General features: G+C 48.1%; 1 protein-coding gene across 2 annotated transcripts in view; it reads left to right on the top strand.

Annotated features, from left to right (window-relative positions):
- KHDC4 (KH domain containing 4, pre-mRNA splicing factor) overlaps positions 1–25,885 on the top strand; it is a 316,330-nt gene that overhangs the window by 170,762 nt on the left and 119,683 nt on the right. For both annotated transcript variants that reach the window (XR_011304121.1, XM_069649904.1), the window contains exon 9: positions 13,554–13,611. Coding sequence is in view for 1 of the 2 variants with exons in the window: in XM_069649904.1 (XP_069506005.1) it covers positions 13,554–13,611 (58 nt within the window). In the remaining variant the exon portion in view is untranslated. The remainder of the gene's footprint in view (positions 1–13,553; positions 13,612–25,885) is intronic.

Below are 25,885 nucleotides of genomic sequence, written 5' to 3'. Positions count from 1 at the left end.
CCGTCTGGCTAGCCCTGAAGGCTTTTCTGCCGTCTGTGCGAGGGAAGAATGTCCTGATCCTGACGGAGAACACAGTGGCCATGCACTACCTCAACAAAATGGGGGGGGCAGGGTCACTTCCTCTGTGCAGAGAGGCGATGCAGCTCGAGTTCTGGGCCATCCAGCAGGAAGTTTCGATCTCGGCAGTTCATCTGGCCGGAGCCGAAAACGTGACGGCGGACGCTCTGAGCAGGCAGAGCGCGATCTCTCACGAGTGGGAGTTGGCTCAGGAGATTCTGCTGGAGATCTTCGCCCTTTGGGGGACCCCTCAAGTGGATCTCTTCGCCTCCAGTGTCAACCGGAAGTGCGAAAGGTTTTGCTCGCGGGAATTTCCTCCAGAAGGAGCCTTAGGAGACGCGTTCGTGGTGGAGTGGTCATTCCCGCTGCTGTACGCGTTTCCTCCAGTCCCCGTCATCCCGCAAGTGCTGCGGAGGTTACGGAAGTTCGGTTCCCGGATGATCCTCATTGCCCCGGCGTGGGCTCGGAGGACGTGGTACCCGGACCTTCTCGACTTGTCCATCTGCCCTCCACGTCGTCTTCCCTACCGAGACGATCTGCTCTCACGGGAGGGGGGGTCAGGTTCTCCATCCAGAGGTCAGATCCCTCAACCTTCACGCTTGGTTTCTGAAAGGTTGAGGTATAAGGATTGGGACCTCCCTGAGGACGTGATGGAGGTGTTGCTTTCGGCCCGAAGGCCGGCAACAAAGTCTCTGTACCGTTGCCGTTGGCGTAAGTTCTGCGACTGGTGCAGAGTTCAGAATGTGGATCCTTTTGCATGTGACATCCCCATGGTTCTGTCCTTTTTTACTTTCTTTGGCCCACAGGGGCTTGCAAGTGGGTACCGTTAAGGGTTACCTGGCGGCGCTGTCCATCTTTAAGCGCTCGTCTGAAGAGTGTTCTTACTTTAAAATCCCTTTAATTTCACAGTTTCTGAAAGGGCTCACTAATGTGTTCCCTCCGTCACCTTTCCTGGTGCCCGGTTGGGATTTGAACCTGGTTCTTAAGTTTCTTATGGGTGCTCCGTTTGAGCCTTTACATTCTTGCCCTTTGAGGCTGTTGACTCTGAAAACTGTGTTTTTAGTTGCGGTTACTTCCGCTCACAGAGTGAGTGAGTTACAGGCACTTTCAGTTAAGCCTCCCTTCACTGTATTTCACAAGGACAGGGTTGTCCTTAGAGTTCGTCCTTCTTTTCTTCCGAAGGTAGTGACGGAATTTCATTTGGCCCAGAAGGTTGTTCTTCCGGCATTCTATCCTCCTCCGCATCCTGGTAAGGAAGAGGAGAGGCTCCATAGGCTTGATCCTAGGAGAGCTTTAAGCTTTTATGTTTCACGCATGTCCCGGGTCAGAGTGGATGATCAACTCTTTATTGGTTACGCTGGTAAGCGTTTGGGGCAAGCTGTGACGAAACAGACTTTGTCTCGCTGGATTATTTTGGCCATCTCGGAGTGCTACCGTTTGGCGGGTAAGGACCCACCGGCTGGCTTGCGGGCCCATTCTACCAGGGGTATGGCTGCGTCTACTGCCCGGCAGAGGGGTGTTCCTATTCGCAACATCTGTGATGCAGCCACCTGGGCTTCAGTACATAAATTTGTACGTCACTATTCCCTTGATTCCATCCGAGCACAGGATCTGGCCTTTGGCAAGGCGGTCCTTTGCTCTGCTATTTGATTGGCTATTCTACATTTTGATTCTAAATTCTTTCCCTCCTCCTTGCTTTGGTACTGCTTTGGGAGTCTGTCATAGATATGGAATACGTCGGAGGACCCAATCCCCTCGAAGAACAAGTTACTTTCTTACCTGGTAACGTTCTTTCGATGGGATGGTCCGACGACGTATTCCATATCGCTCCCGCCCGGCCTTCCCCGCTGCAGAATTTCTTTTGCGATTGCAGCTTACGTTCCGCAAGGCTTTGTGTCTGACTGGCAGTTGACTTATGTCCCACGTTCTGGGGGAAAAAACTACAACTGAGGCTATGGGCGTCGTGCGTCCTACTTATCACATCGGATGACGTCGGACGTCGGAGGAGGTCCTCGACGACGGCGCATCGACGTCATCGACGCAGGACGCAGACGCCGAAAAAGTTTCCGAAGCAGCACAGCTGTGGTGATTACATGTCATAGATATGAAATACGTCGTCGGACCATCCCATCGAAAGAACGTTACCAGGTAAGAAAGTAACTTGTTCTTCTCCAGCATGGGTCTGGCATGGATTCACATGCGAACCCTCCCTCCTTCCCCTCTGCGGCTCTTCACTTGGTCATACTGCCACTTTATGTGCTACCAAATCTGAGGATGGCTGCCAGGGTAGGGGCTTAGGTAGAGGGCAGTCATTGCCTAGGGGCAGTATGACCCAGAGATCAGTGATTGGTTACTACTAAGAAAGACGGATCAGAAATGAAACAGATACTGATGTTTTCTTTACCGAGGATTCCCGGCCTGGCGACGGGGAATATTCATGACCATGTGAATCCATGCCAGACCCATGCTGGAGAACAACAGTTACAGGTAAGTAACTTGTTCCATCTTTGACATGAAATGTCCACAGCTGTGTACTTGGAAACTTTTTCGGCAGATGCAACCTCTATGAGGATGAGTAGAGGTCGGATTTAGAATTTTAACCTGTTGAGCATGATGTGGCTCCTGTCTTTTCTGGGGACAGTCAGTTGGAAGAGTTACAGCAATCTCTTCGTGATGCCAGTGGCTTGGACACTTCTCCTGAGGTGGAGTTTGGCAGACCTGAGCGTGGGGCTCATGCTGAGTCATCCAAAAGGAGACTGATGGCTAGGGTCACTGAGTATCTTGGTTCGACTAGTCCTCCAGAAGCTTTTGTTCAGGATGACTTAACGGATAATTTGGATCAAGGTCCGTCCTATGACCCGGTGTTGCCTTTTCATTTGATGTAGCAGAAAAGGGTGATGGCTGCTTGGCAGACACCGGAATCTCTTCCGGCAGTTAACAAATCGTTAAAAATACCCTTCCGGTAGCGACCCCGGCTACCTTTCGTCTCACCCCACTCCCGAGAGTTTGGTGGTTCAGGCGGGTACGGCCACCTTGAGGCAGGCGGCGTACCCTACCATCCCTCCTGATGGGGACGACAAACGCTTTGACGGTTGGGCATGCAAGGTGTTTTCTGCGGGTAGCATGGCATGATAGTCAGCCAACTCACTTGTGCCTTAGCAAGATTTTCACACACTCTGTGGAATTGTTTCTCTAGTGGCTGAGCATATTCCCGAAGGGTAAGAAAGGGATGGGTTTGTTGCTCTCGTGCAGGATGGCAAGGATGCCATGTGTGAATCCATTCAGTCGGGTTTGGACACGGCTGACCGTGTTAGCCGGTCCATGGCTGCGAGCACAGTTGAATGCAGATTTTCGTGGTTGCGGAAGTCGGGTTTTGCTCCGGATATGTCAGCCCGTTTTTGAACATGCCCTTTGATGGCGTGCATTTGTTTGGCAGCAAGGATGATGAAAGCCTTGAGAGGTTGCAGACCTCAAAAGCTGCAGTGAAATCTTTGAGGGCAGCTGTGCGTCAACCTCTGCCTTTTCGTCCTAGGGGACAACAGTGGAGGGGACATTCTTTTTGTTACTACTCCTCCTTTGGTAGAATGAGAGGAGCCGCCAGTGAAAGGGGTCAGCGTCTAAGTTCCTGTGGTGGTCGGGGAAATATGGGTGCCAAAGCCGCTCAGGCAGCTGCCTCTTTGCCTTCAGGCGCTGCTGCAGCCGCTCCAAAACAAGCATGAGGCCATATCCCATTGTTCGCTGGTTGGGGGCAGACGGTTTTAGCATCTCGAAGAATGGTGAGCTATTACTTCGGATGCGTGGGTTCCGGATACAATAACCCACGGCTACTGCCTTCCCTTCCTAAAGCGACCTCACGACAATCCACCAAGGAATCTCTTTGAAGCTTCCAGATCTGCTCCTTGTGCAGGAAATCTTGACCCTGCTGGAGAAAGGTGCTACAGAACTGTTGCCTGTAGCGGAGAGGAATAAGGGATGGTATTCCCCATATTTTTTGATTCCAAAGAAAGACTTTGGGTTGAGACCCATCTTGGACTTGCGTTGGTTGAACAAACTTGTCAGGAAGGACAAGTTCAGGATGGTCACTCTCTTTCTCAAGTCCTCCAGACCCTTCAACTTCAGGATTGGTTGGTGTCTCTGGACCTACAGGATACTTACTTTCATGTGCTGATTCATCCAAAGCACTGAAAGTAACCGAGGTTTGCGGCTCGCGACTCGCACTTTCAGTTTCGGGTCCTGCCATTGGGATTGACCTCCGCCCGATGGTCTTTCCAAGCTAATGGTGGTAGTGGCAGCGTACCTCAGGTGAAGGGGGATGCACATCTACCCCTACCTGGACGACTGGCTGATCCGTGCGCGTTCTCCTGAGCAAGCGATGGTTCATCTCGGTCTCACCTGCCGCTCCCTCCACAAGCTGGGCTTCTCCCTCAATTTCAAGAAGTTGCATCTGACACCTTCTCAACAGCTCCAGTACATCGGGGCAGTGTTGGACACGTCCTTGGAAGTGCTCGCCTTCAAAGGTGAGGGCTCATCACATTGTGCAGATGGTGGACAAGTTTCAAGAAGCCCATAGTCTCCCGGCTTTCGAATTCTTAAGGTTGCTCGGCCTCATGGCATCCTGCATTTTTCTGGTGCCAGAGGCAAGACTGAAGATGAGATGCCTGCAATGGGTCCTCAAGATGAAGTGGTCACAATTCTCAGGCAAGATGTCGGATCCCGTTCAGATTCCACTCTCCGTCTCACAGGATCTGCTGTGGTGTGCCAATGAGGGGAACCTGATGAATGGGGAACAGTTTTGGCAACTGTGGCTGGAGGTGACAGTTGTAACGGACGCTTCCCTCACAGGATGGGGAGCTCATGTTGAAGATTTGACTGCCAGCGGTCGTTGGTCTCGGTTGGAGTCCAAACTTCACATCAACCTGTTAGAGCGGAGGGCCATCAGGCTGGCCCTGAAGGTTTTCCTGCCTTCTGTGCGGGGGAAGTATGTCCTGATCATGACGGACAATACAGTGGCCATGCATTACCTCAACAAAAAGGTGGGGGCGGGGGGTCACTCCCATTGTGCAGAGAGGCGATGCAGCTCGGGTTCTGTGCAATCCAGCAGGGAATATCACTCTCAGCAGTTCATCTGGCTGGAGAGGTGAATGCGGCGGCAGACGCTCTGAGCAGGCAGAGCAGTGTCTCATGAGAGGGAGTTGGCTCAGGATGTCCTTCTGTAGATCTTCGCCCTTTGGGGAACCCCACAAGTGGATCTCTTTCCGACCATTGCCAACCGGAAGTGCGAGAGATTCTGCTCAAGGGAATTTCCTCTGAGAGGAGCCTTAGACGCCTTTGTCGTGGATGGGTCATTTCCCACTTCTGTACGCGAGTCCCCGTCATTCCTCAAGTGTTGAGGAGGTTTGGAGATTCGGATCCCACATGATCCTCATTGCTCTGGATTGGGCCAGGAGAGTGGTGCCCGGACCTTGTAGAAATGTCCATCTGCCCTCCACGTCGTCTTCCCTACCAAGAGGATCTGCTCTCGTGTGAGGGACGGGGGGGATGGGGTGTTGGGGAGGGTCAGGTTCTCCAGCCATAGGTCAGGACTCTCAACCTTCACGCTTGGTATCTGAAAGGGTGAGGTATAAGGATTGGGACCTCCCACAATGATGTGATGGAGGTGCTGCTTTCGGCAAGGCGGCCAGCAACAAAATCACTGTACCGTTGGCATAAGTTTTGCGACTGGTGCAGAGGACAAAATGTTGATCCTTTTCAGTGTTCCATTCCCATGGTTATTTCTTGCTTTCTTCGGCCCACAGGGTCTTCAAGTAGGTACCATAAAAGGTTACCTGGCGGCACTGTCTATCTTCAAGCGCTCGTCTGAAGAATGTTTTTACTTTAGGATTCCTTTTGATTTCCCAATTTCTTAAAGGGCTCACTAATGTGTTCCCACCGTCCCCATTCCAGATGTCGGTTTGGGATCTGAATGTGGCCTTGAAATTCCTGATGCCTGCTCCATTTGAACCTTTTCACTCTTGTCCTTTGAGACTATTGTCTTTCAAGATGGTGTCCTTGGTTGCGTTTTTTTCCGCTCGCAAAGTGAGTGCATTGCAGGCACTTTCATCTAAGCCGCCCCTTACTGTGTTCCACAAGTATAGGGTTGTACTGAAGGTACGTCCTTCCTTTCTACCTAAGGTAGTGTCTGAATTTCATTTAAGCCAGAAAGTGGTTCTGCCTTCTTTCTATCCTCCTCCTCCTCCTCCTCATCCTGTTAAGGAAGAGGAGCAACTCCATAGGTTGGACCCTAGGAGAGCTCTGAGCTTTCCTATTTCTAGGATGTCCAGGGTCAAAGTGGATGATCAAACTGACCTTGTCCAGGTGGATTATCCTCACAATTACTGAGGGTTACCGATTGGCGGGGTAATGACCCTCCTGAAGGGTTGCAAGCTCATTCCACTAGGGCCCTGGCTACTTCCACAGCCCTGCAGCAGGGAGTTCCTATTAGAAATATTTGTGATGCAGCCACAATGGCTTCTATACACACCTTTGTTAAACATTACTCCCTGGATACACTCCATGGTCAAAATATGGCCTTCGGTAAGGCGGTTCTTTATTCTGCCATCTGATTGGGTATTCTAAATTGTTTTCCCTCCTCAATTTTCTGGTACTGCTTTGTGTCAAAGATGTGGAATACGTTGGAGGACACAATCCTTTCGAAGAACAAGTTACTTACAAACTGGTAATGTTCTTTCGACTGGATGTTCCTCCAATGTATTCCACATAGCCCTCCCAGCCTGCTTTTCTGGAGAATTTCATATGCTATGCAGTTTACATTCCCGCAAGGCTACGTGCAGTCAAGCAAGCATTGGGTATGTGCAGGTCACACGTTATGGAGGAAAAAACAAAAACTGAGGCTACAGGCGCCGTGCGTCCTATTTATAACATCCAGTGACTTCGCCCTTGACGGAGGCCTTCGAGGGACATCGACCCTCTGCCGAAAAAGTTTCCGAAGTACACAGCTGTGGACATTACATGTCAAAGATGTGGAATACATTAAAGGTTAGAGGAACATCCAGTCGAACAAACGTTACCAGTTGATAAGTAACTTGTTCGTCTAAGAGTGAACGGTTACAAAAGTTCTTATCTTGGATGTGTGATGCACTGTTCTTAAAAGTATGGTTAACATCTTTTCTTCCTTCGAAACTGTTTTGCTCTTCTAATAGAAAGTAGATGTCGAGGTATTTTACTCTCCTGTGATTAGGTTGTGCATCTTCCCAATAGTAAAGTGTTGCTTTCACCAGATTATTCCTGCAGGGTAATTGTATGTGTGTCCTCCAATTGTTGGTATCACCAGATTAGTCCTTTTGAGGATATTTGTAGGAGTGTCCCCCAACTGGGTCTTGCTTCCCCTGACTTGCTGCTAGGCTGTTCAGAATAAGTCTGCATTAGGCTGTTGCCTACCTAGAATAACCTGGAGTCATTCAATAAAGTGTAACATTGAGTTTTACTTTCCCCTTCATTGCGAGGTTAAACAAAGTATGTGGGTTTTACTTACCTTGATTTAGCTGTGTCTTCCCAAAAATAAGTTACAAGAGTTATTGCTCATCTCTAGCTGTAGTTCACTGATCTCAAAAGCACCTGTAATTAAATATTACATCCTTAGGTTTTTACTTGTATAACTGTGTTATCACAAAAGTAGTTAAGTTTTTACTGCACCTCCACGATTCACAAAAAGTATATTGTTCAGTTTACTGATTAAGTGATGTGTACGAAGAGTCAGAGTATAACTGGTAGGGTCTACTGCCCGTGCATTACTGAATGTAATTGTGAAAGTACCCATTGGTTTTTATTCCTCAAGAATAGGTGTGACCTATACTGAATGTGTATGAAAAGGTTTCGACTTTCCTAGAACTACTGTTAGGTATTTCAAATAAGGTCTATACTTTGGTCTGTGTGCCTTCAAATATAGTGTTTTTTTTTATTATTATGATTTCATATAATGTGTTAGTACTTACCCCTAGATTTATCTTGGCCTACCTGTATTTAAATTGCTTCTACGTCCCGTCCACTTTCCTCCATACTTTTGGGACATTCCGTCCTGTGGGACGGGACCGGAGCACTTTTGTAAAAATGCATCAAATTGAAAATGTGTCCTTCTCTTTTTACGCGGGGTACCGCACACAGCCGTAACCCAGCCCTCCTTAGCTCTGCCACATGCATCACCCTTCAGTCCTTTTCTCCGCACAGTCGGGGCTGGACGCACTACCATCATTGGAGAAGACCTTTTTTTCTTTCTGGTTGTCCTTCTCTCCTGCTCCGGTTCTGAGGTCGCGAAGTCCTCCATCTATGCCGGAGCATCTGAGATTTGCCACTTGTTCCTCTTGCTAGCTTCAGTAGTGTGGATCACCATTCTATCTTCTTGCAGTGTGTGGGACTGTATCACTTTTGGGACTCGTGTTTCTTCTGCGACTCCCTTTAGGTCCGGGCACATCAGCGTCGTCTTCGTAGGTGGGAGGAAATCTTCCAGAAGGTTCCTCCATCCCATTTCCAACTTCATTGACGGAAAGAAGAGACACCCGGTAAGTTCTTTACTTTTAAGGGCACCCCGGCCGGGGGACTCCTTCTTGGGGTCTTCCAGGTCCAGGAGGGGCTTCAAAAGCTCTGCTACCGGGTTATCCCTGAGGTGCCTTGCAGGCCTAATAGGCGTAGCAGGGTTTTCTCTGAGGGTTTCTGCAAGGGGCCTGCCTGTACCGGATCACGATCCGAGGTTTACAGATCAGGTGCTAATAGCCAGCATAGTTGTGCTGAGGCGTTGGGTACTGGAGTTCGCTCTGAGGTCTCCTTGTTAGGAGCTTCCCGCACAGACACCGGGGTGTGCCCCTGAGGCCTCTGTTGAGGCTTTTTGTACCAAACCACGGTTCGAGGCCCCTGTCGGGGGGGCTATTAAGACCAGACTCTGTTCCGAGGTTCCTCTTAATGAAGCTAAGGTGTGTACCAACAGAACTGAGAGGCCTGTTGAGATTTTGTCTGTGAGGTGGATTCCTCAACTTTCCCGCGCTCGCAGTGTTACCGGTTCTGTTGAGGGGGCACAGGGAGATGTCGTCGACCGTAACTCTTCTGTTAACGGCTATGCCGAGGTTCCTCCTTTTGGAGGTGAATTCAAGGGACCGGATGTCCAGTAAACATCCAAGACCCCATAGTACCGGCTCTGCTGAGGTTCCTTTGTCAAGGCTAAAATTTCAGTCGAGTCCCCTGACCATTCTGTGGATTTAACTGCCTCATCACATGTGACGCAGTTCTCCTCAGATGTTCACAAAATGGTGGGCGTTCCCTTGTGTTCTACGGTGGCCATTTTGATTCTTCTCTCACCCATGCTATCGTCGGTGGATGCTGTGAACCTTCTTTTCGGTGTACAACCTTTTCCACGTGACACTGTGAATACGTTCGCCCTTCCTATGACTGGCGTGTTCGGATGCTACCACCACATTCGTTCTCGCTTCCGCCTACATCTGCCCCATTGGTCTATGTAGACCCAGTTGGTGGTGGGCCCTCTTGGCAGCCATCTTCACTGCCTTCGTGGGGTTATGCTCCTCATGACAGGCCTCTGCCCACTCCAGCACCTATGGTCTTGGCAGAGGATGTCTTTTTTGGGAAGTTTTATAGTGTAACGAATTCTGATCCCATGAGGGAGTACTTTTAAGGGCCTCCTTAGGGACATCTGCTCTCAGACTCTGTTGCCTGCGCCGACACTTCCTGTCATGATGCCTGTCCTCCCGGCGGAAGCACCTCCCCTGCGTCCTGGCCCTCCTCAGGCTCTTCTGCCTCCCATGTCACCGGTGGACAAGTCTACAGCAGAGCGTTATGTCAATCTGACGCCTGTTGTGTCGCAGTCGGGTGATCCGGATGCTCCAGAAGACCCCTTGGCAGATCAGGATAGTGAAGACCAGCCCCGCTCTGTCAGTATTTCACGACCGGGTACTGGACATGTCACTCCTGGACATACCAGTGCCTGAGGCACCCGCTCCGCAGGAAGGGGTGCTATCGGGGGCCCTAACATTGTCTCCACTGGAGCGCACCTGGGTTTCCGTTGGAGCACAATCGACTGCAGGGTGTACTTGACGGTGGACAGAATGGTGGATCTGTTAACTACGTGTCAAGTCTTCATTCAGTCGGAGAGCATGTCCGCTTTGTGGGTCCAGAGGCTTCTGGGCCTCATGGCCTCCTGCGTGCTTGCTCTTCCCCTGGCGTGTCTCAAGATGCGACTTACACAGTTGGCTCTTCGGAGCGCCTGGCTATAGGCAGTGGACCCGGACACCAAAATGATCCCGGTTCCACCCTACATGACAGATCGCCTTTGGTGGTTTCTTCCAGCAATCTGTTGGTGGGTGCGCCTTTTCAGGAGCCCTTCCCTCAGGTGACCATTATGACCGACTCCTCCCTTATCGTGTGGGGCGCGACGATGGATCATCTTTAGGTTTTTCGACCTGTGGTCGCCGCAGGACAGACAATTTCACATAAACTATCTGGAACTTCTAGCGATGTTCTTGGTGCTTAGAGCTTTCTAGCCAGGGATTGTGAACAAGGTGGTCCGCATCCGCACAGACAATGCGGTATCCATGTTTTACGTTCACCAGCAGGGGTGTACCAGGTCACCTCCCCTTGTAGATCTAGCCATTCAGCACAGTGTTTGGCTGTTGGTGGTACACATTCCAGGCCTGTTGAATGTGACAGCAGACTCGCTCAGCCGGCAAGCGGTGGTCAGCTACGAGTGGGAACTGAGTACGGAGAACCTCATCTTTTTCGCCATTGGGGTACTCCAGAAGTGGACCTCTTTGCAACATCATTGAACAGGAAACTTCCTCTTTATGCTTCCAGGAACGAACCCGCAGCTTCTTTCCTGGGGGATGCTCTCGAGATTCCGTGGCACAACATGAGGGCCTGCGCCTTGCCGCCTCTGCCTCCAATTCACTGGGCGCCATGCAAGCTTAGGAACACGTCGAATTGCACTCTCCTGTTCATAGCCCTGTGGTAGCCAGCCAGATTCTGGTTTTCAGAGCTTCAGCATCCGTTGGTCAGCTCACCGATCAGGCTCCCGCTGATGCCCGACATGCTTCACCAGAGTGATCAGCAGATGTGGCACCCCTCCCCACAATCGTTCGGCTTAGCGGCTTGGTGCCCGAGTTCAAATATTTAGAAAGCTTCAATTTGTCCGTGGATAATATGTGTATCATCCAGGCGGCTAGAAAGCCTTTGACAAGGTCTCTGTATAGGAGCAAGTGGCTCAGTTTCTGTCACTGGTGTTTAGCAACAAAGCTGGACCCCAGAGAAGCTGTCATCGATACGGTCCTGGCTTTCATTTTTCTTCTGGCATGCATGTCTTGTAGGACTTATTTGTTGGCTATTGTTGCTTACTTGTCCACAGACTCTTGCTCCGTTTCTTTAACAAACCCTATCATTAAAAGGCACTTGGCAGGTCTGTTGCATCTATATCCACCTGTGTGCAACCCGTATCCCAAGTGGGATCTGAATGTGGTCCTTACTGCTTTATGCCATAAACCTTTCGAGCCCATGGCTACGGCATACTTGAAATTCATTTCATGGAAAATTGCCTTTTTGATTGCGGTGACTTTTGGCAAGGCGTGTAAGCGAGCTTCAGGCCTTGTAGGTAGAGCATCCATTCTTCACCTTTAACAAGGATAAGGTTGTCCTCCGGACCAATCATTCTTTCCTTCCAAAGGTGATATCTGATTTTCATCTGAATCTGTCTATTTCCTTACCAGTCTTCTTCCCAGAAACTGCTTCAGATGCCAAGAGGGTTCTGCATAATTTGGATGTAAGGTGAGCTCTTAATTTTTATTTGGACAGAACATCTAATCTTCAGAGCTCTTGGTGACCTTCGGAGAACCGAAATGAAAGCCGGCCTCGAAAGCAATTATCCACCTATGGATTGCTTCCTTTATCTCTGAAGCTTATACCGTTCAGGGCCTTCAGTCTCTGTAGGGAATTCATGCCCATCTTGTGTGGGGCAAGGCAGCTGCCATTGCCTTCCAAAAATATGTTCCCTGGGAAACCATTGCCAAAGCTGCTACATGGGCGTCCCCATCAGCTTTTGTGAAACATTACTGCTTAGATCTGAGCTCCAGGGCTGATGCTCAGTTCGGGCAAGCTGTTCTTAAAAACCTTTCAATAAAGGCGTTCCATCCACCCATTATTCTCTATGGAGTGCTTGGTAATCTCCCAAAAGTATGGAGGAAAGGGGACAGGACGTAGGAGTATAATAAAGTTACTCACTGTAGTGACTACGTTACTCCTAGTCCATAGTCCCCTTTCCTCCATACGCCCGCCTGCTGTCCCCTCTAAGTATCCTCTATTATTGCTTAAATGGTCTCAGACCTGGCGATAGAAAAAGACTGATGGGCGATGCGTGGGGCGGAGCTAAGGATGGCGGGGTTACCACCACAAGCGCTACCCTAAAAAGAGAAGGACACATTTTCAATTTGATGCTTTTTTTTACAAAAGCGCTCCCGTCTCACAGGACGGAATGTCCCAAAAGTATGGTGGAAAGGGGACTATGGACTAGGATTAAGGTAGTCCCTACGGTGAGTAACTTTATTAAAATCCTTTATTTTTACCCAGTGTTTCTTTGGACCATTTCTATTACAATTTCATTTGTACTGATTATACAGCCATCTCTTCCTCCTAAGATGAGCCTGGCTGCTCTGTCTACGCTACCATGAACTCGGGTGGTACAGCCTTATATTAAGTGAAGTCTTGTACTGCCTCAGTTGAATGGTTTTACTAAGCCCTTAGTTGGACTTCAACTGTCCTAATGTGGATCTTATCACCCTCTTATACTATAGTGAGAATCCTTGCACATGAATAGGCTCAGTACACAAGGTCTCCTGTAGCATGACAACATATTTGGAAAACAAGTTGCACCTGGTGCCGTCGCACGCTTTGTGAAATCTAGCAATATTTTCCAGACAAGAATGTTAATTAGCCTTGGGTCACTTTCCTCCAAAATATCCCTAATCCGATCCTCTTGGCACAATACCTCAACATTGATCACGCCTAGCCCCCCCAAATCCACCTCCCTTAAGCACTCCCAAATGATTTGTCTTGATCAGGCAGTCAATTCACACCCTCCAGATCACCTAAACATTCAAATCTGACAGTAATAGCAATGTTTCAAATCTGGTGCTTTGGAGAGGGCCGGACACCTTACGGCTTCAATTGAGTATTTTATGGGTTCTGTTATCCATTTTGGGGAAATTGTACCAGGCGTCTGAATGGAGATGCAAGTCTTCTGGTTTTTAAAATGTGTGTAAAATGTTGCATGCCCATTCACTGTAACCAAGTTAATGATGGTCACTTTCACTCCATAGCGTTTTGTACAGCATTTACTGTTAAAATTGTACATTAATAAACTGATATAAACATGCATTATACCCACAAGTGATTTTCTAAATGTATGTTCAGCTCAGACCTAAAAAGGAAATCTTATTAATTTCCCCCTGCAGGTTCATACGGAGTACAACAAATTCTTAAATCAAATGACTGGTGCCATGCCTATGTCAGGTACAGATTGAATGTCCTAATTCTTATTGTTGGAATTTCAAATGAGGCATTATGATGTGATCATTTCCACTGTATTACAAAGCAGGAGGGGGAATGACTCCTTGATTTACATGTACATGTGATGAATTCAGGTGTTGGTCATTGCCCTGGTGCTCTAAATGATGTGAACCTGTGTCTTGACCAGGATTACATCAGTACAAGGTACTGGAAGTGTTTTTGAGCGTGAGGAAAGAGATATATGTGTATATATATATATATATATATGTATTTTTTTTTAAGGTAACTTTTCCCTCCATATTCTATGGACCTCTCCTTCCTGTTTTTTATTTTTTTTTTATTAAATAATGTACCCCTTGTTACTTTTTGCTGTGGAGTGACGTCTTCAGCTTCACTTCACTGGTCTTTTTGCTCCATTTGTTTTGGAGGAACTGACCAGTCCTTCAGACTGTCAGCATTGGGAAACTGTTTCCCTTTTGTCTTCTGACCTGTTGGCCGTTTGTGTACATTTTTTTTTTTTATCATGGTTTATTTATACCGCAGTATCATACAGAGAACAGTGATTCAAATACATTTGATCACAATCAATCATACAATTCCTTTAACACCTTGTGTAAAGTGTCTGCTGGTTCTGCGGGCTTTTAAACTTTCAAATTCCCAACCCCAACGTCATCCCTTCCCCTCCCTCCCCTCAAAGTGCAACAGTTCTGAGTTCTTCCTATAGCCAAGCTTGCCGGTTTCAAAGTCCTGATTTGTCCTCTTTCAGACCTTTAGCAAATGTTGGCTTTCTCAAGTATCCTGGGTCTGTAATAGTGAGGTTCTGTCTTTTACCATTTCCCAGAAGGGCTCCCATATTGCCAGGAATTTTAAATATCTACCAGATTGTAGTGCGCAGATCTTTTCCATTGCCAGAATTCCCCATATTTTTATCCACCACCAAGCAATTATTGATCCCTGCGCCTTTTTCCATCCCTGAGCCAGCGTTAATCTTGCAGCTGATAGATGTATGATTAGCGCAGCCTTGTTACCTGACGCTGCATATGCGTTTTCCGCTACCGTTCCCAACAAGATGACCTTGGGATCGTACGGCATAGTCAGTCCTGTCATCGTTTTTATATGCCCCAGCACCTCTTTCCAGAACACCACTGCTTTGGGACAAGTCCACCACATGGTAGAAGTCCCCCCTTCCTCCACATTCTCTCCAGCAGTGCGGCGGATATTTAGGGTTTATCTTGTGTAGTCTATAGGGGGAAATGTACCATTGGTAGCACACTTTATAGGCCGATTCCTTGATTGCCGTGCATTTAGAAGATTTATGTGCTCTTCTCCATATCTGCCCCCATTCCTCCGTTGTGATTCTTTACTCTAGATCTTACTCCCAGCTAGTCTTATACTGTAAGCCATCTTCTGGTTAGGCTTTATCTAGTAATTTGTAGATTCTAGAGATTCCTTTCCTAGCTGATCCTTCCTGCATGGTTAATTTAAGGCCTATCGGGGTTCTATTAGCCGCAACTGTTAGGTGTGTGATCCAGTGTCTAATCTGGGTATAGCTAAATCATTCTTCCTCTCCAATGCCAAATTTCCTTTTGTATTCCTCAAAGGATAATGCCCCCCCCCCCCCACCCTCCTGGAACATGTCCGCTAAGGTTAGGCTATCTGCATTTGGCCGTCCCTTCCAGAATTTTGCCTGTCATCCCGGAGTGAACTCAGGATTGTGTGTTATTGGGGAGTGTGGATCTAGTCCGACGTAAATGTTTTTCTTCATCGCTTTGTCCCATTCATTAAGAGCCACTTTAGTGGCTTCGAGTAGTCTTCCCCCTGGCGTTTGTGGGGTGCAAAGGTATGCAGTAGCTTCAAGGGGAGCGTGGTGACCTCCTGCTCTAATTGAATCCAGCCCGGACTCCTGTCCTGCCCATTGTAACATAGGTGCTATGTCTGTATCTTTCTATGTCTGGTATTCCCAGGCCCCCAGGAAGGGGAGGTCGCATCATAATCTTCCTCTGAACCCTGGGCTTTTTGCCCTGCCACACAAAGGCAGATATTGCTGATTGCAAAGCTTTAGTCGCACGGGGTGGAATCTCTACTGGTATTGAGCTAGCTACATAGAGCATACATGGGAGTAGTGTCATCTTTACCGCTGCAATTCTAGCAAACCAAGAGTTCCTGGCTATCCCATTTGCGCAGGTCCTCTTGCAGCTGTTTCCACAGAGGTTTAACCTCATACAGGTCTCTGGTCTTTCTCGTTAGACGAACCCCTAAATATTCTAATGATTCGTTTTCCCACAGTAGCAGGAGTGACAACTTGATTTTTACAATAACTTCCTTCTCTGTTCTGTTCAAAGCTTTTGACTTCTCATAATTTATGTGGAACCCCGAAACATCAGCGAACTGTTGCAGTCTTTCAATAGAAGGGCAGCATGTCTCGGTATTTGACATGAATAACATGAGATCATCTGCATACAGTGCAATTGTATGCGTGGTGTCTCCGCATTTTACCCCTGTAATGTTTGGGTCTTGTTCAATTTGCGCTGCAAGTGGCTCTATTGCCATTGCAAATATTAAGGGGGAGAGGAGACACCCCTGCCGCGTCGTGCCCCTTCCAATGTTGACCTGGCCCGAGATGTGCTCGTTAACCAGAAAGTTCATAGATGGTCTTCGATAATTTGCCAATATCATCTTAGTGAAGATTGGCACACATCCAAACCTTTCCAATATCATTCTCAAATATTCCCAGTCCAAGCTGTCAAATGCTCTCCTGGTGTCGAGCACCGCCATTGAGAAATGCTGGCCTGTTCTGGAGCCCAGCTCAATGAGGTTTAAGGCTCATCTCACATTATCTAGGGTATTCCTGCCTGTAATGAACCCCGTCTGGTCTACGTGTATAATTCGAGGGAGGACCTTCCCCAGCCTGTTCGCCACTATCTTGGCGTAAAGCTTAGCGTCTGTATTTAGAAGCGCTATGGATCGATATTGAGCGCATTCTGTAGGGTCCCGCCCCCGGTTTTTGGTATGAGTAGGGTTGTGGATCTACTCGTATCTGGAGTGACTGAGCCCTCTCCTGATAACATTGAAGAGTGTTACCAATGGTGTCAGTAGTTGTGTTTGGAAAATTTTGTAAAACCCACCACCAAACCCATCGGGCCCTGGGGTTTTATTTGTCGGTAAACTAGTTAGTGCATCGCTGACTTCATGTGCTGTTATCTCACTTTCCAATACTTCATTTTCCTCTTCTGTAATTTGGGGGGAGGGAAAAGTGAGGTCATATGTATCTATTTCTTCCTCAAGTGGGTCAAAGTCTTGGGAATTTAGCTCTAGGGTCTTCAGGGAGTACCTCCCTTGGCCTTTTAGGTGAAATGTGTTCAGAAGTGGTTCTACAGCACTGGAGAGGCACAGCAAGTCTGGAATTGCGCCAAAGTGGAGTTTGTCTCGGGGAAAGTTGGTCCCACCAGCCCAAGGAGAGAAGTTCTGTCTGGATCTTCTCTGTCGATGTGAAAAAGGTCTGCACAGCAGCAAGGCTTCACCGGGCACTTGCAGGTCCAGGAGGGTGCAGCAGGCTTCTCTTCACGGTTCCTTATTTGGATGGTTCTTCCAGTTGTCGACTCTGTCTGTAGTCCCAAAAACCTTGCCTTTTTAAGCTCGTTCTCATTCATTCACAGAGCACGGTGGCTTAACTTTCCTGTCCTTAGTCTCCTTGTTTACCTGAATGCTCCCAGTCCTGATTGGCTGGCAGGCTTGGCTGGCTGCCTGTCTGTCCTTGCTGGTGTGCTGAAACTCCTTTTCCGAATCGACAAGAGTAGCTCCGGAGGGGACAACTTTTTCCCTTGGGTTAGTGGGACGGTTAGGACAGTTTTTCTGAAGTCCAACTAAGGGCTTATTAAAACCATTCAACTGAGGCAGTACAAGACTCCACTCTTAGTATAAGGCTAATGGTAGCGTAGACCGAGCAGCCAGGCTTATTTTAGGCAGGAGAGGGCTGTAGAATCGGTACAAATGAAATTGTAATACAAATGGTCCAAAGAAACACTGAAACACTGTTTGTAAAACGAAAAATAATTTCTTTGAATACAAGTAGGCCCAGATAAATCTAGGGGAAATGAGTACTGACACATTATGAAATCACAATTATAAAAACACAACCTTATACTTGAAGGTACACAGACCACAGTATAAACCTTATTTGGAAAACCTAACATTAGTTCTAGGGAAGTCATACACATTCATTATAGGTCACACCTATTATTGGGGAGTTAAAACCAATGGTTACTTACATAATTATGTTCAGTAATGCAAGGGCAGTACACACTACCAGTTGTACAAACCACATAATCAGTCAACTGGACAATATACTTTTTGTGAATAGTGGAACACTTATTCTAGGTACAGTTAAAACCTAGAACTACTTTTGTGTTAAGTTATACTAGGTGATAAAACCTAAGGATGCAATATTCAATTCTGGTGTTTGTTAAACTGCTTAGAATCGCATGCTGTGCATAGTCCGACATCCACTGGTCACTGCGGAGTATTGCATCTTGTTTTTCCAAAGTCGAAAAGGGGACGTCGACATAGGCGTGTCTGTAATACTATTCCTATAGTGACGTGTAGTGTACCCAAAATCCCTCGCGCGTCGAGGTCCCTCAGATTGTTTTTTTCCGGCCAGAATCTGGTCGCCTTATGCGGAGCTCCTAAGAGAAATTGCCATTTCCCATTTATTCGACCCTCTGTCGATTTGTCAGTTTTTATTAATAACTTCTACCACCTCCAGCCCTGCTTTCGACGCTAATTCAACTTCCCTGCCGAGGCAAGACCTTTGACGGCGGTGGTTTCGACGGAGGTGATCCTATCGGCGCTGCCGAACACGTGGCCCGGCCTCACCGGCCTACACAGTAGGGAGTGGGGGATGGGCGGACATTTGTTTTCTTTTAGAATGCCTTTCCTTGTAACCCCTCCCCCCCCTTCTTTCTGGGTCGTTATCAATGGTTATGTTCTCAGCTATGGAGAGGACTCCTTTTAGATTTTGCTCACTGTTAAGCAGTGAGCCGGAGACACCAGAGGATTTTGACAAATGATATTCATTTTTATAGCACTTCAAGTTGCAAAAGGGGGGGGTTCTGCAAAAAGTCTCAATTCAAAATTAAAGTGCCAACCAGGCTTTTCAGAATTCCTTTGTCCGAATGTGTCCGTAATCATAGGTTCAGGTTTACCTCCAAGGAAACTATATCATACCATGAAGGAATACAATGGATCGGTATGTTTAAACCGGCAGTTCGTCACGGCCATTCAAATATTTCAAATCCCCCCCCCCCTCAGTTTATACTGTGACCTCACGGGTTAATGTCCTCCGTTAGTACCTTCGTTCGTGCTGTGTTGAGCGGTTCCTTCACACGCTCGTCTGAGCACCCATGGTAGATGGAGATCTAGCCTTTGATTGCGATCTGGCATGTATAGTTCCTCCAGTATTCTTGCCGTCCTTGAAGTGAAAGAACAAACTCAAAACTCCAGTATTTGTATCACCTTGTGTGTGAACAGTCCCTCTCGTGGTGGCTGCGCTCTGTTCCGCGCACAGTGTTGCCTGCCGTCTCGATAAGGGTTTGTCCTGCGGAGTTCCCTTCTTCCTCTAATAAGCCCACCGGTGTTGTGAGCTGGTCTCTTCCCACTCGGAATCCACGCTGGCCGTCGCCTTCCACTCCTGCAAAATGACACACGTTGAGGCGTTTAGTGCAGCTTTAAACCCGTGTGTCCCTCCTCCTCCCCAGCAATTAATTACAGGTGCTGCCTCTAGGCGCAGTACAGCTGATGCTAATTCCCCTCCTTCCTGCTCCATACACGCGGAATCCGCGTTAGTTTTAACCCTTAACTGGGAGAGTCCATTCATATAAGGAAATGTGGATTCTCGCCTTCTTTCCCTGTTCTTTTCCCCGTTGCTGGCTTTTATATAGAGAATGCATCTGTTGAGGCATTCTGGGAGTTGTAGTCCGTGTCGTTACTGTAGCAATCATTCCGCCTGCTTTGATGTGAGAGGTCTGCCCCTTTGTACCGTTCTGTTCTTTATCACTTTCCGATAACCTGTCCGCTGCTACAGGTTCTCTATCCCACTCAAGTAACTGCATAAGCGGTAAAACTGTTGCTTACCCCTCGACCACAACGAGGCTGGGTGTGCGGCCTGTAAGCTCCTTCGTCCAAAAACTTTGAAGGAATGCAGGGTCAAGAGGTGGGCAGCCTACGGCACGTCTAAGGCCGATTCCTCACCCGCGGCCGCCGTCGGCGACTGTGACGAAGGGGATAGTGATAACGCTACCTCCGGAACAGAGGTTGTTGACCTCTCATTGGAGCGAAGAAAAGAACAAATTGGCAGAAAAAGTCACGATCCACAGCGCTTGTAAGTATAAATTAGACAAAGAGGGTCAAGGCTGCAGGTATCTCTCTCTATCGCGTCTGTCCCTGGCCCCGAAAAGCTCGGCTCCGTCCCTACTTATGGGAATGTACACCCCGGCGACGCTGGCGCACACGAAAGTCACTAAGCACACAACCCACGGCCATTCGCCGAGTAAATCGAAGAAGGCCTCAGCGCCAACGGAGACGCCGAATCGACCGCAGCCGCATGAGCACCTAGCGACTGGGCTGTCTTCAACTAAGGGCGCTACCACCAAAACATCTGTGGCAATGCCTCGGAAGAGGACGTCTGTCGAAGGCAAGGTTCCGGCACTGCTGAAAACTATCCACGACCAGCCCTCGACGGAGAAGCTAGTCGTCAAAAGCATAGCTAGGATAGTCTCCAAAGACTCGCAGAAACGGGTAGTGAAGGAGTTGCCGAAAACAGCTCAGTCAGGGAGATGCCGAAATCTATGGAGGGTATGCCGGAACTTCCCACCCCCCCCCCCCCCCCCCCCCCCCCACTTCGAAGGGAAAATCCAGATATACATCCCCATCGTCGGGCCCAAGAGAAGGTTTCTCAGAGGGCGACGGGGGTATATCCTCCACGCTATGGAAGAGATCTTGACGCCTAGAGGCGGAGGAGCAACCCTTTCTGCCACTAGACCGTTCAGGGTTATCCCACTGGACTAGGGAAAGATTTGAAACATATATGGACAGGCTAGATAGGTTTGTGTCCACTTCTGAACACATTTGACCTAAAAGGCCAAGGGAGGTACTGCTGAAGACCCTAGAGCTACATTCCCAAGACTTTTTGACCCACTTGAGGAAGAAATTGATACATATGACCTCACTGAAGAGGATCCACATTTTCAGGAAGAATTCCTAAATATTGAGGATTTGCAAGAGCCTGGAGGGGACTTTGAGGAAAACCCAGACATTTGTGAACCACAGCCCTGACAGTCTCCAGGGGCGTCTACAGACCCTGATGTGTTAGACCTGCCCTCTCCTCTGACCACACCGGTCAGAGATCCTTCATCTGTGGATGAGCAACCCACATTTAGTGCAATGCTACGCTAGGCGGCAGCACATTTTCAAATAGATACGGGGGAGAATACCCCAGATGTAGATTTTATTGAAAAAATAATCAAAAGCCACCTGCGAGCCAAGCCAGACCCCTCCTCGCCTCAATCAAGAAACGCCTCGTTCCCTCTCTATCTACACCTGCATTAGTTAGAGGTGTTAATCCAAGAATCGAGAAGCTTTTTAGCCCCTCACCTTCTGATCCCTTGTATATTAGGGGTCATTCCATACCAGATTCCCTGGTAGTAACCACCACGAGGAAAAGGGCGGGGGTTCCGCCGTCTATTAGCGAAGCACCCCCGGACAAAGGGGGGGAAGAAGCTTTATGCCTTGGGGAAGAGGATTACATCCTCGGCAGCTTTTGCCACGCGTATTGCCAACAATACAACTGTGTGCTAGCTACGCCGATGCCCATTGGGGACTGTTGCGCGAAGGCCTACAAGAATCTCCTGAGCCCTTGCGAACCCGCTTATTAACCACTGTGACAGAGGGTACTCTGGTAAACCAGAGGATTATAAACACCTTAGATGCTGCGGAAACAGCTGGCCGTTCCCTAGTCCAGGGCGTACTTCTTAAGCAACATGCTTGGCTCAGAAACTCGGGTTTCAAGCCAGAAACACAGGCGTCCCACATCAACAAACCCCTTGAAGACTCAAACTTGTTTGGTAAGGCGGTTGTTGACACACTGGAGATATCTAAGAAGGAACACAAAACATTACAAACCCTGGACCAAATCCCGAAACCTCCGAAATAGCGAGCTAAGGCAACAGGCGCTTGTTTCGTGGCCAACGACAAAATAAGCAACAAAACACCTCAGCCAGCAACTGGTCTTCCCCTCAGGGAACCAGTGGATAGTATGCTCAAAGAGGACAATGTCTTGGCAAGGGAAGAGCCCGGGCCCCACTCCCAGAGGCTCCCCGGCTACCACCACCAAATGACCCGAAAGTTCGGGTCCCCTCCATGCATCTCCGGTTGGGGGCTGGTTAACATCATTTCTGCAAGCATGGCAGGGAATTACCACAGACCGTAGGGTGCTGTCAACAATAGCCCACTGTTACTGCATCAAATTCAGTCGGTCCCCAACATTCAGACCCCCAAGGGGTAGACTTCTATCTCCAGAACACCTCTCCATCCTTCTTCAGGAAGTCGAATTGCTCCTGGAAAGCTCCCTCAGACATGCATGGATATTCTCAGAGAGGCAAGGAAACTGAACACTCGTTACTGCTACTCTAGTAAGTGGAAACGGTTTGTCATCTGGTGTAACTCAAAGAGCATCAACCCTGTTGACTGCTCTCCCACCCATATTGTTCTATACCTAACTCACTTGCTGGACTCTGTGTTAGTCTTAAATTCTATAAAGTTCACCTTGCTGCACTCTCCGCCCACACTACGTCTCAACATAAGGTGTCATGGTGGAAGGTTCCAGTTATTAAATCCTTCATGGAGGGAGTGAAAAGAATTCACCCTCCTATATCTAACCCAGCTCCTGGATGGGACCTGAACATTGTTTTAACCAGGATGATGGGCTCCCCCTTCGAGCCCATGCATAAAGCGACTCTTAAGGATCTCACTTTCAAGACTGCTTTCTTAATAGCTATCACCTCCATTAGGAGAGTGAGTGAACTACAAGCGCTCTCTATCTTAGGTCCCTTTGTAACAGTTCACAAAGATAAGGTGGTTCTACGCACACACCCTAGGTTTGCACCTAAATTCATTTCAAAGTTTCATGTCAACCAATCTATAGAACTACCAACGTTCTTTCAAAACCCATCAAACTTGAGGGGGGCGGGAGGGGGAGGGGGGGGTGGGGGGTGATTAGGAGCCTGCACATACTGGATGTGCGCAGGGCAGTCATGTTTTATATGGAAAGAACTCGACCACTAAGAAAGACTAATCAGTTCTTTGTCTCAGTGGCTGCAGGAAGAGGAGATGCACTGGCCAAATCCACTATATCTAGATGGATTGACCAGTGCATCACTCTGTTACACTCTTGCTTAGAGAGAGCTACCCTACAAGCCTAGAGCACACACTACTCGAGGCACTGGGGCATCCATAGCATTCATTGCAAATGTCCCCCTTGGGTCCATTTGCAAGGCGGCAACCTGGAGTTCTGTACTCACCTTTAGAAAACACTATTGTCTAGATGCCCATTCTAGATCTGATTCCCAGGTGGGACAAGCAGTACTAAGACATCTTTTCTCTACTGTTCCTTCTCACAACCCACCTCCAACTCCGGGTACTGCTCGCTAGTCTATGCACAGCCTGTGATTCTAAGCAGATTAACAAACATTAGAAGACACGCATTACTTACCGTAAAAGCATTTCTGATGATTGTATCTGCTTAGATTCACATGTGCCCACCCTTCCTCCCCGCTCGGATGGAAGGAACATGGACATCCTTACCTTTCTCTCTTTTCTGTACTCACTCACATCGGTCATAAGGCTCCCTCATGGCAGAAAAATACAGCGGGACCTCGACGCATGAGGGATTTTGGGTACACTACACGTCACTATAGGGATAGTATTACAGACACGCCTATGTCGACATCCCCTTTTCAACTTTCGAAAAACAAGATGCAATACCCTGCAGTGACTACTGGATGTCGGACTACGCACAGCATGTGAATCTAAGCAGATACAATCAGAAATGCTTTTACGGTAAGTAATGCATGTCTTACAGGTGCTTTTGACATCAGTGAAACACATTGATATGCAGTTACTCTTGTAACTTATTTTTGGATGGCACACAACTAACTGAAGGTAAGTAAAACCCATATGCTTTTTTTTTTCTCACCAGCAGTCCAGGTTAGATTTTTCCCAATGATACAAGTGACTGATGTATGACTTATATTGGAAAGTTAGAACCACAGACGCTGGTTTAGATAGCACAGGGAAAGTAAACCCTAATGTTACACTTTACTGAATGACTCAGTTATTCTAGATAGGCAACAACCTAATACAGAATTATTCTGGACAGGCTAACAGCAAGTCAGGGGAAGCAAGACCCAGTTGGGGGACAGTCATACACTTATCCTAACAGAACTAATCTGGTGAGATCAACAGTTGGAGAATTACCCTGCAGGAATAATCTGGTGAAACCAACACATTACTTTTGGAAAGAGGCACAACCTAATCATGGGTGAGTAATATACCTTCGCATTTACTTTCTATTAGAATGGCAACACAGTTTATAAGGAAGGAAAGATGTTAACCATACTTAAGAATAGTGCATCACACATCCAAGGGAAGTAAGAACTTTTGTAACAGTTCACTCTTAGAACTCTTGCCCAATCCCTTAAAAGTCTTTGCCTTATTCTTGGAGCATGAGTGTTCCCAGTGGCAAAATGGGGGAGGGGGTTCACTAGGATCTAGTGACCAACAGGCAGTGTCAGGATAGGTTCTTAAGTAGCAACGGTCAGAGTTCCTTAGGAAGATTGGGCAAATAAATGAGTACTTTACTTCCGAGTTAGAAGAGGGTCCAGGGGCTTCACAGCAGAAACCCTAGCAGGATTTTATCAGTGGGACTGGGTGCACTGGAGAGGTCTCCCGATCACAGAAATCAACCCACAGCTACACAGAAATCCTAACCGGCATAAGGTAAGTACATACCCAAGCCAACACATTACCTCAGCATTGAAGATTTTGCAGCAGGACGACTTCAGGATTTGGGGCCAAATACCCGGTCAGTAGATTCCTTGTCGAGGTGACTGAAAACAAGACCTCTGAAGGAACTTTGCAGCAGGGATCAATGAAGAAGGCTCTAGGTAAGGTTTTCCTCGCGACTGCGAATTTGGTGCGTTTTCAAGGAGCACAGAAGAAGACAGAAAATCGTGGTTTAATTCCCGTCGTTACAAAGGTCCAGCACTCTGGTGAGGGGGCTTTTCAGACTCGGTTAGTCTCTGGAGATGGACCAGGATGCCCACGAAGTTTCTGCGAGATTCGGAAGACTGCATCGTGCAGTGGCTTGAGGTCCCAGGGTATTGCTGTATGACAGCAACGCAAGGTTGCAGCAACGCGTGGGATGGCTCAGAATGCATGTCTTCTTGAGTCTAGTGATTCCCACCATGCTCAGGGTTTTCATTTTTGGAGTCCCAGGTCAATTGGAAGGAAGAGCTACAGCAGGCTCTGGTTACACAGCAGTCTCTCCGGTTGATGGAAATCGTGTCAGCCGCTTCTCCATCCTTTTTGATTAGTGATAGACTGCTCCTCAGCTTCCAGGTTCACAGTATTTAACAGGATCTACAGCACAACTTCTGCTTTCTCTCCGTGCATTTTCCAAAAAGGGGCGGTCTGGTTGTCCAATCAGGACAGCCAGCATCCCACTGGGATTTGTCCTCATTCAGGCAAGGAGGAAGACAAAGGGCTGTGGAGTTTTGGACTCTTCCCTCGTTTCTGGCCCTCACAGACAGACTGGAGCCTGGGCAGGGTAATCCAGGGGACTGCTGCCGAAGATAAAAAACACACCGGAATTTCCCACCCTGGTGTCACAGGAAGGAACAAGAAAGGACAAACACTAAATTGGCGAAAAAAGACGGGGGCCATTTTGGTAAAATGAGCACCCTTAGGTGCATGTACTGCAGCTGGAACACAGCCCGCGGTAAAAGTGCACCAAATTAATACAAGGTATCACTGCCACCAGCCATTGATGGTAAGCCTGTCCCTGTAACATAATTGTTGCAGTTTTAATGTGAAAGAGGATACATTATATCTCCCCAGCACTTCATATAAGGTGGGGTGTGCTGGCTTCACAGAATATAAAAGGGTTCCAAAGATTCTTTCTACCCCTGGGAACTGTAGTTTACTCAAGGGTAGCCAGAGAAAGTTA

Source organism: Ambystoma mexicanum, chromosome 1p (genome assembly GCF_040938575.1).
Source record: "Ambystoma mexicanum isolate Mex_15411 chromosome 1p, UKY_AmexF1_1, whole genome shotgun sequence".
NCBI classification, from domain to species: domain Eukaryota; kingdom Metazoa; phylum Chordata; class Amphibia; order Caudata; family Ambystomatidae; genus Ambystoma; species Ambystoma mexicanum.
This window is presented reverse-complemented; position numbering and strand designations above follow the sequence as displayed.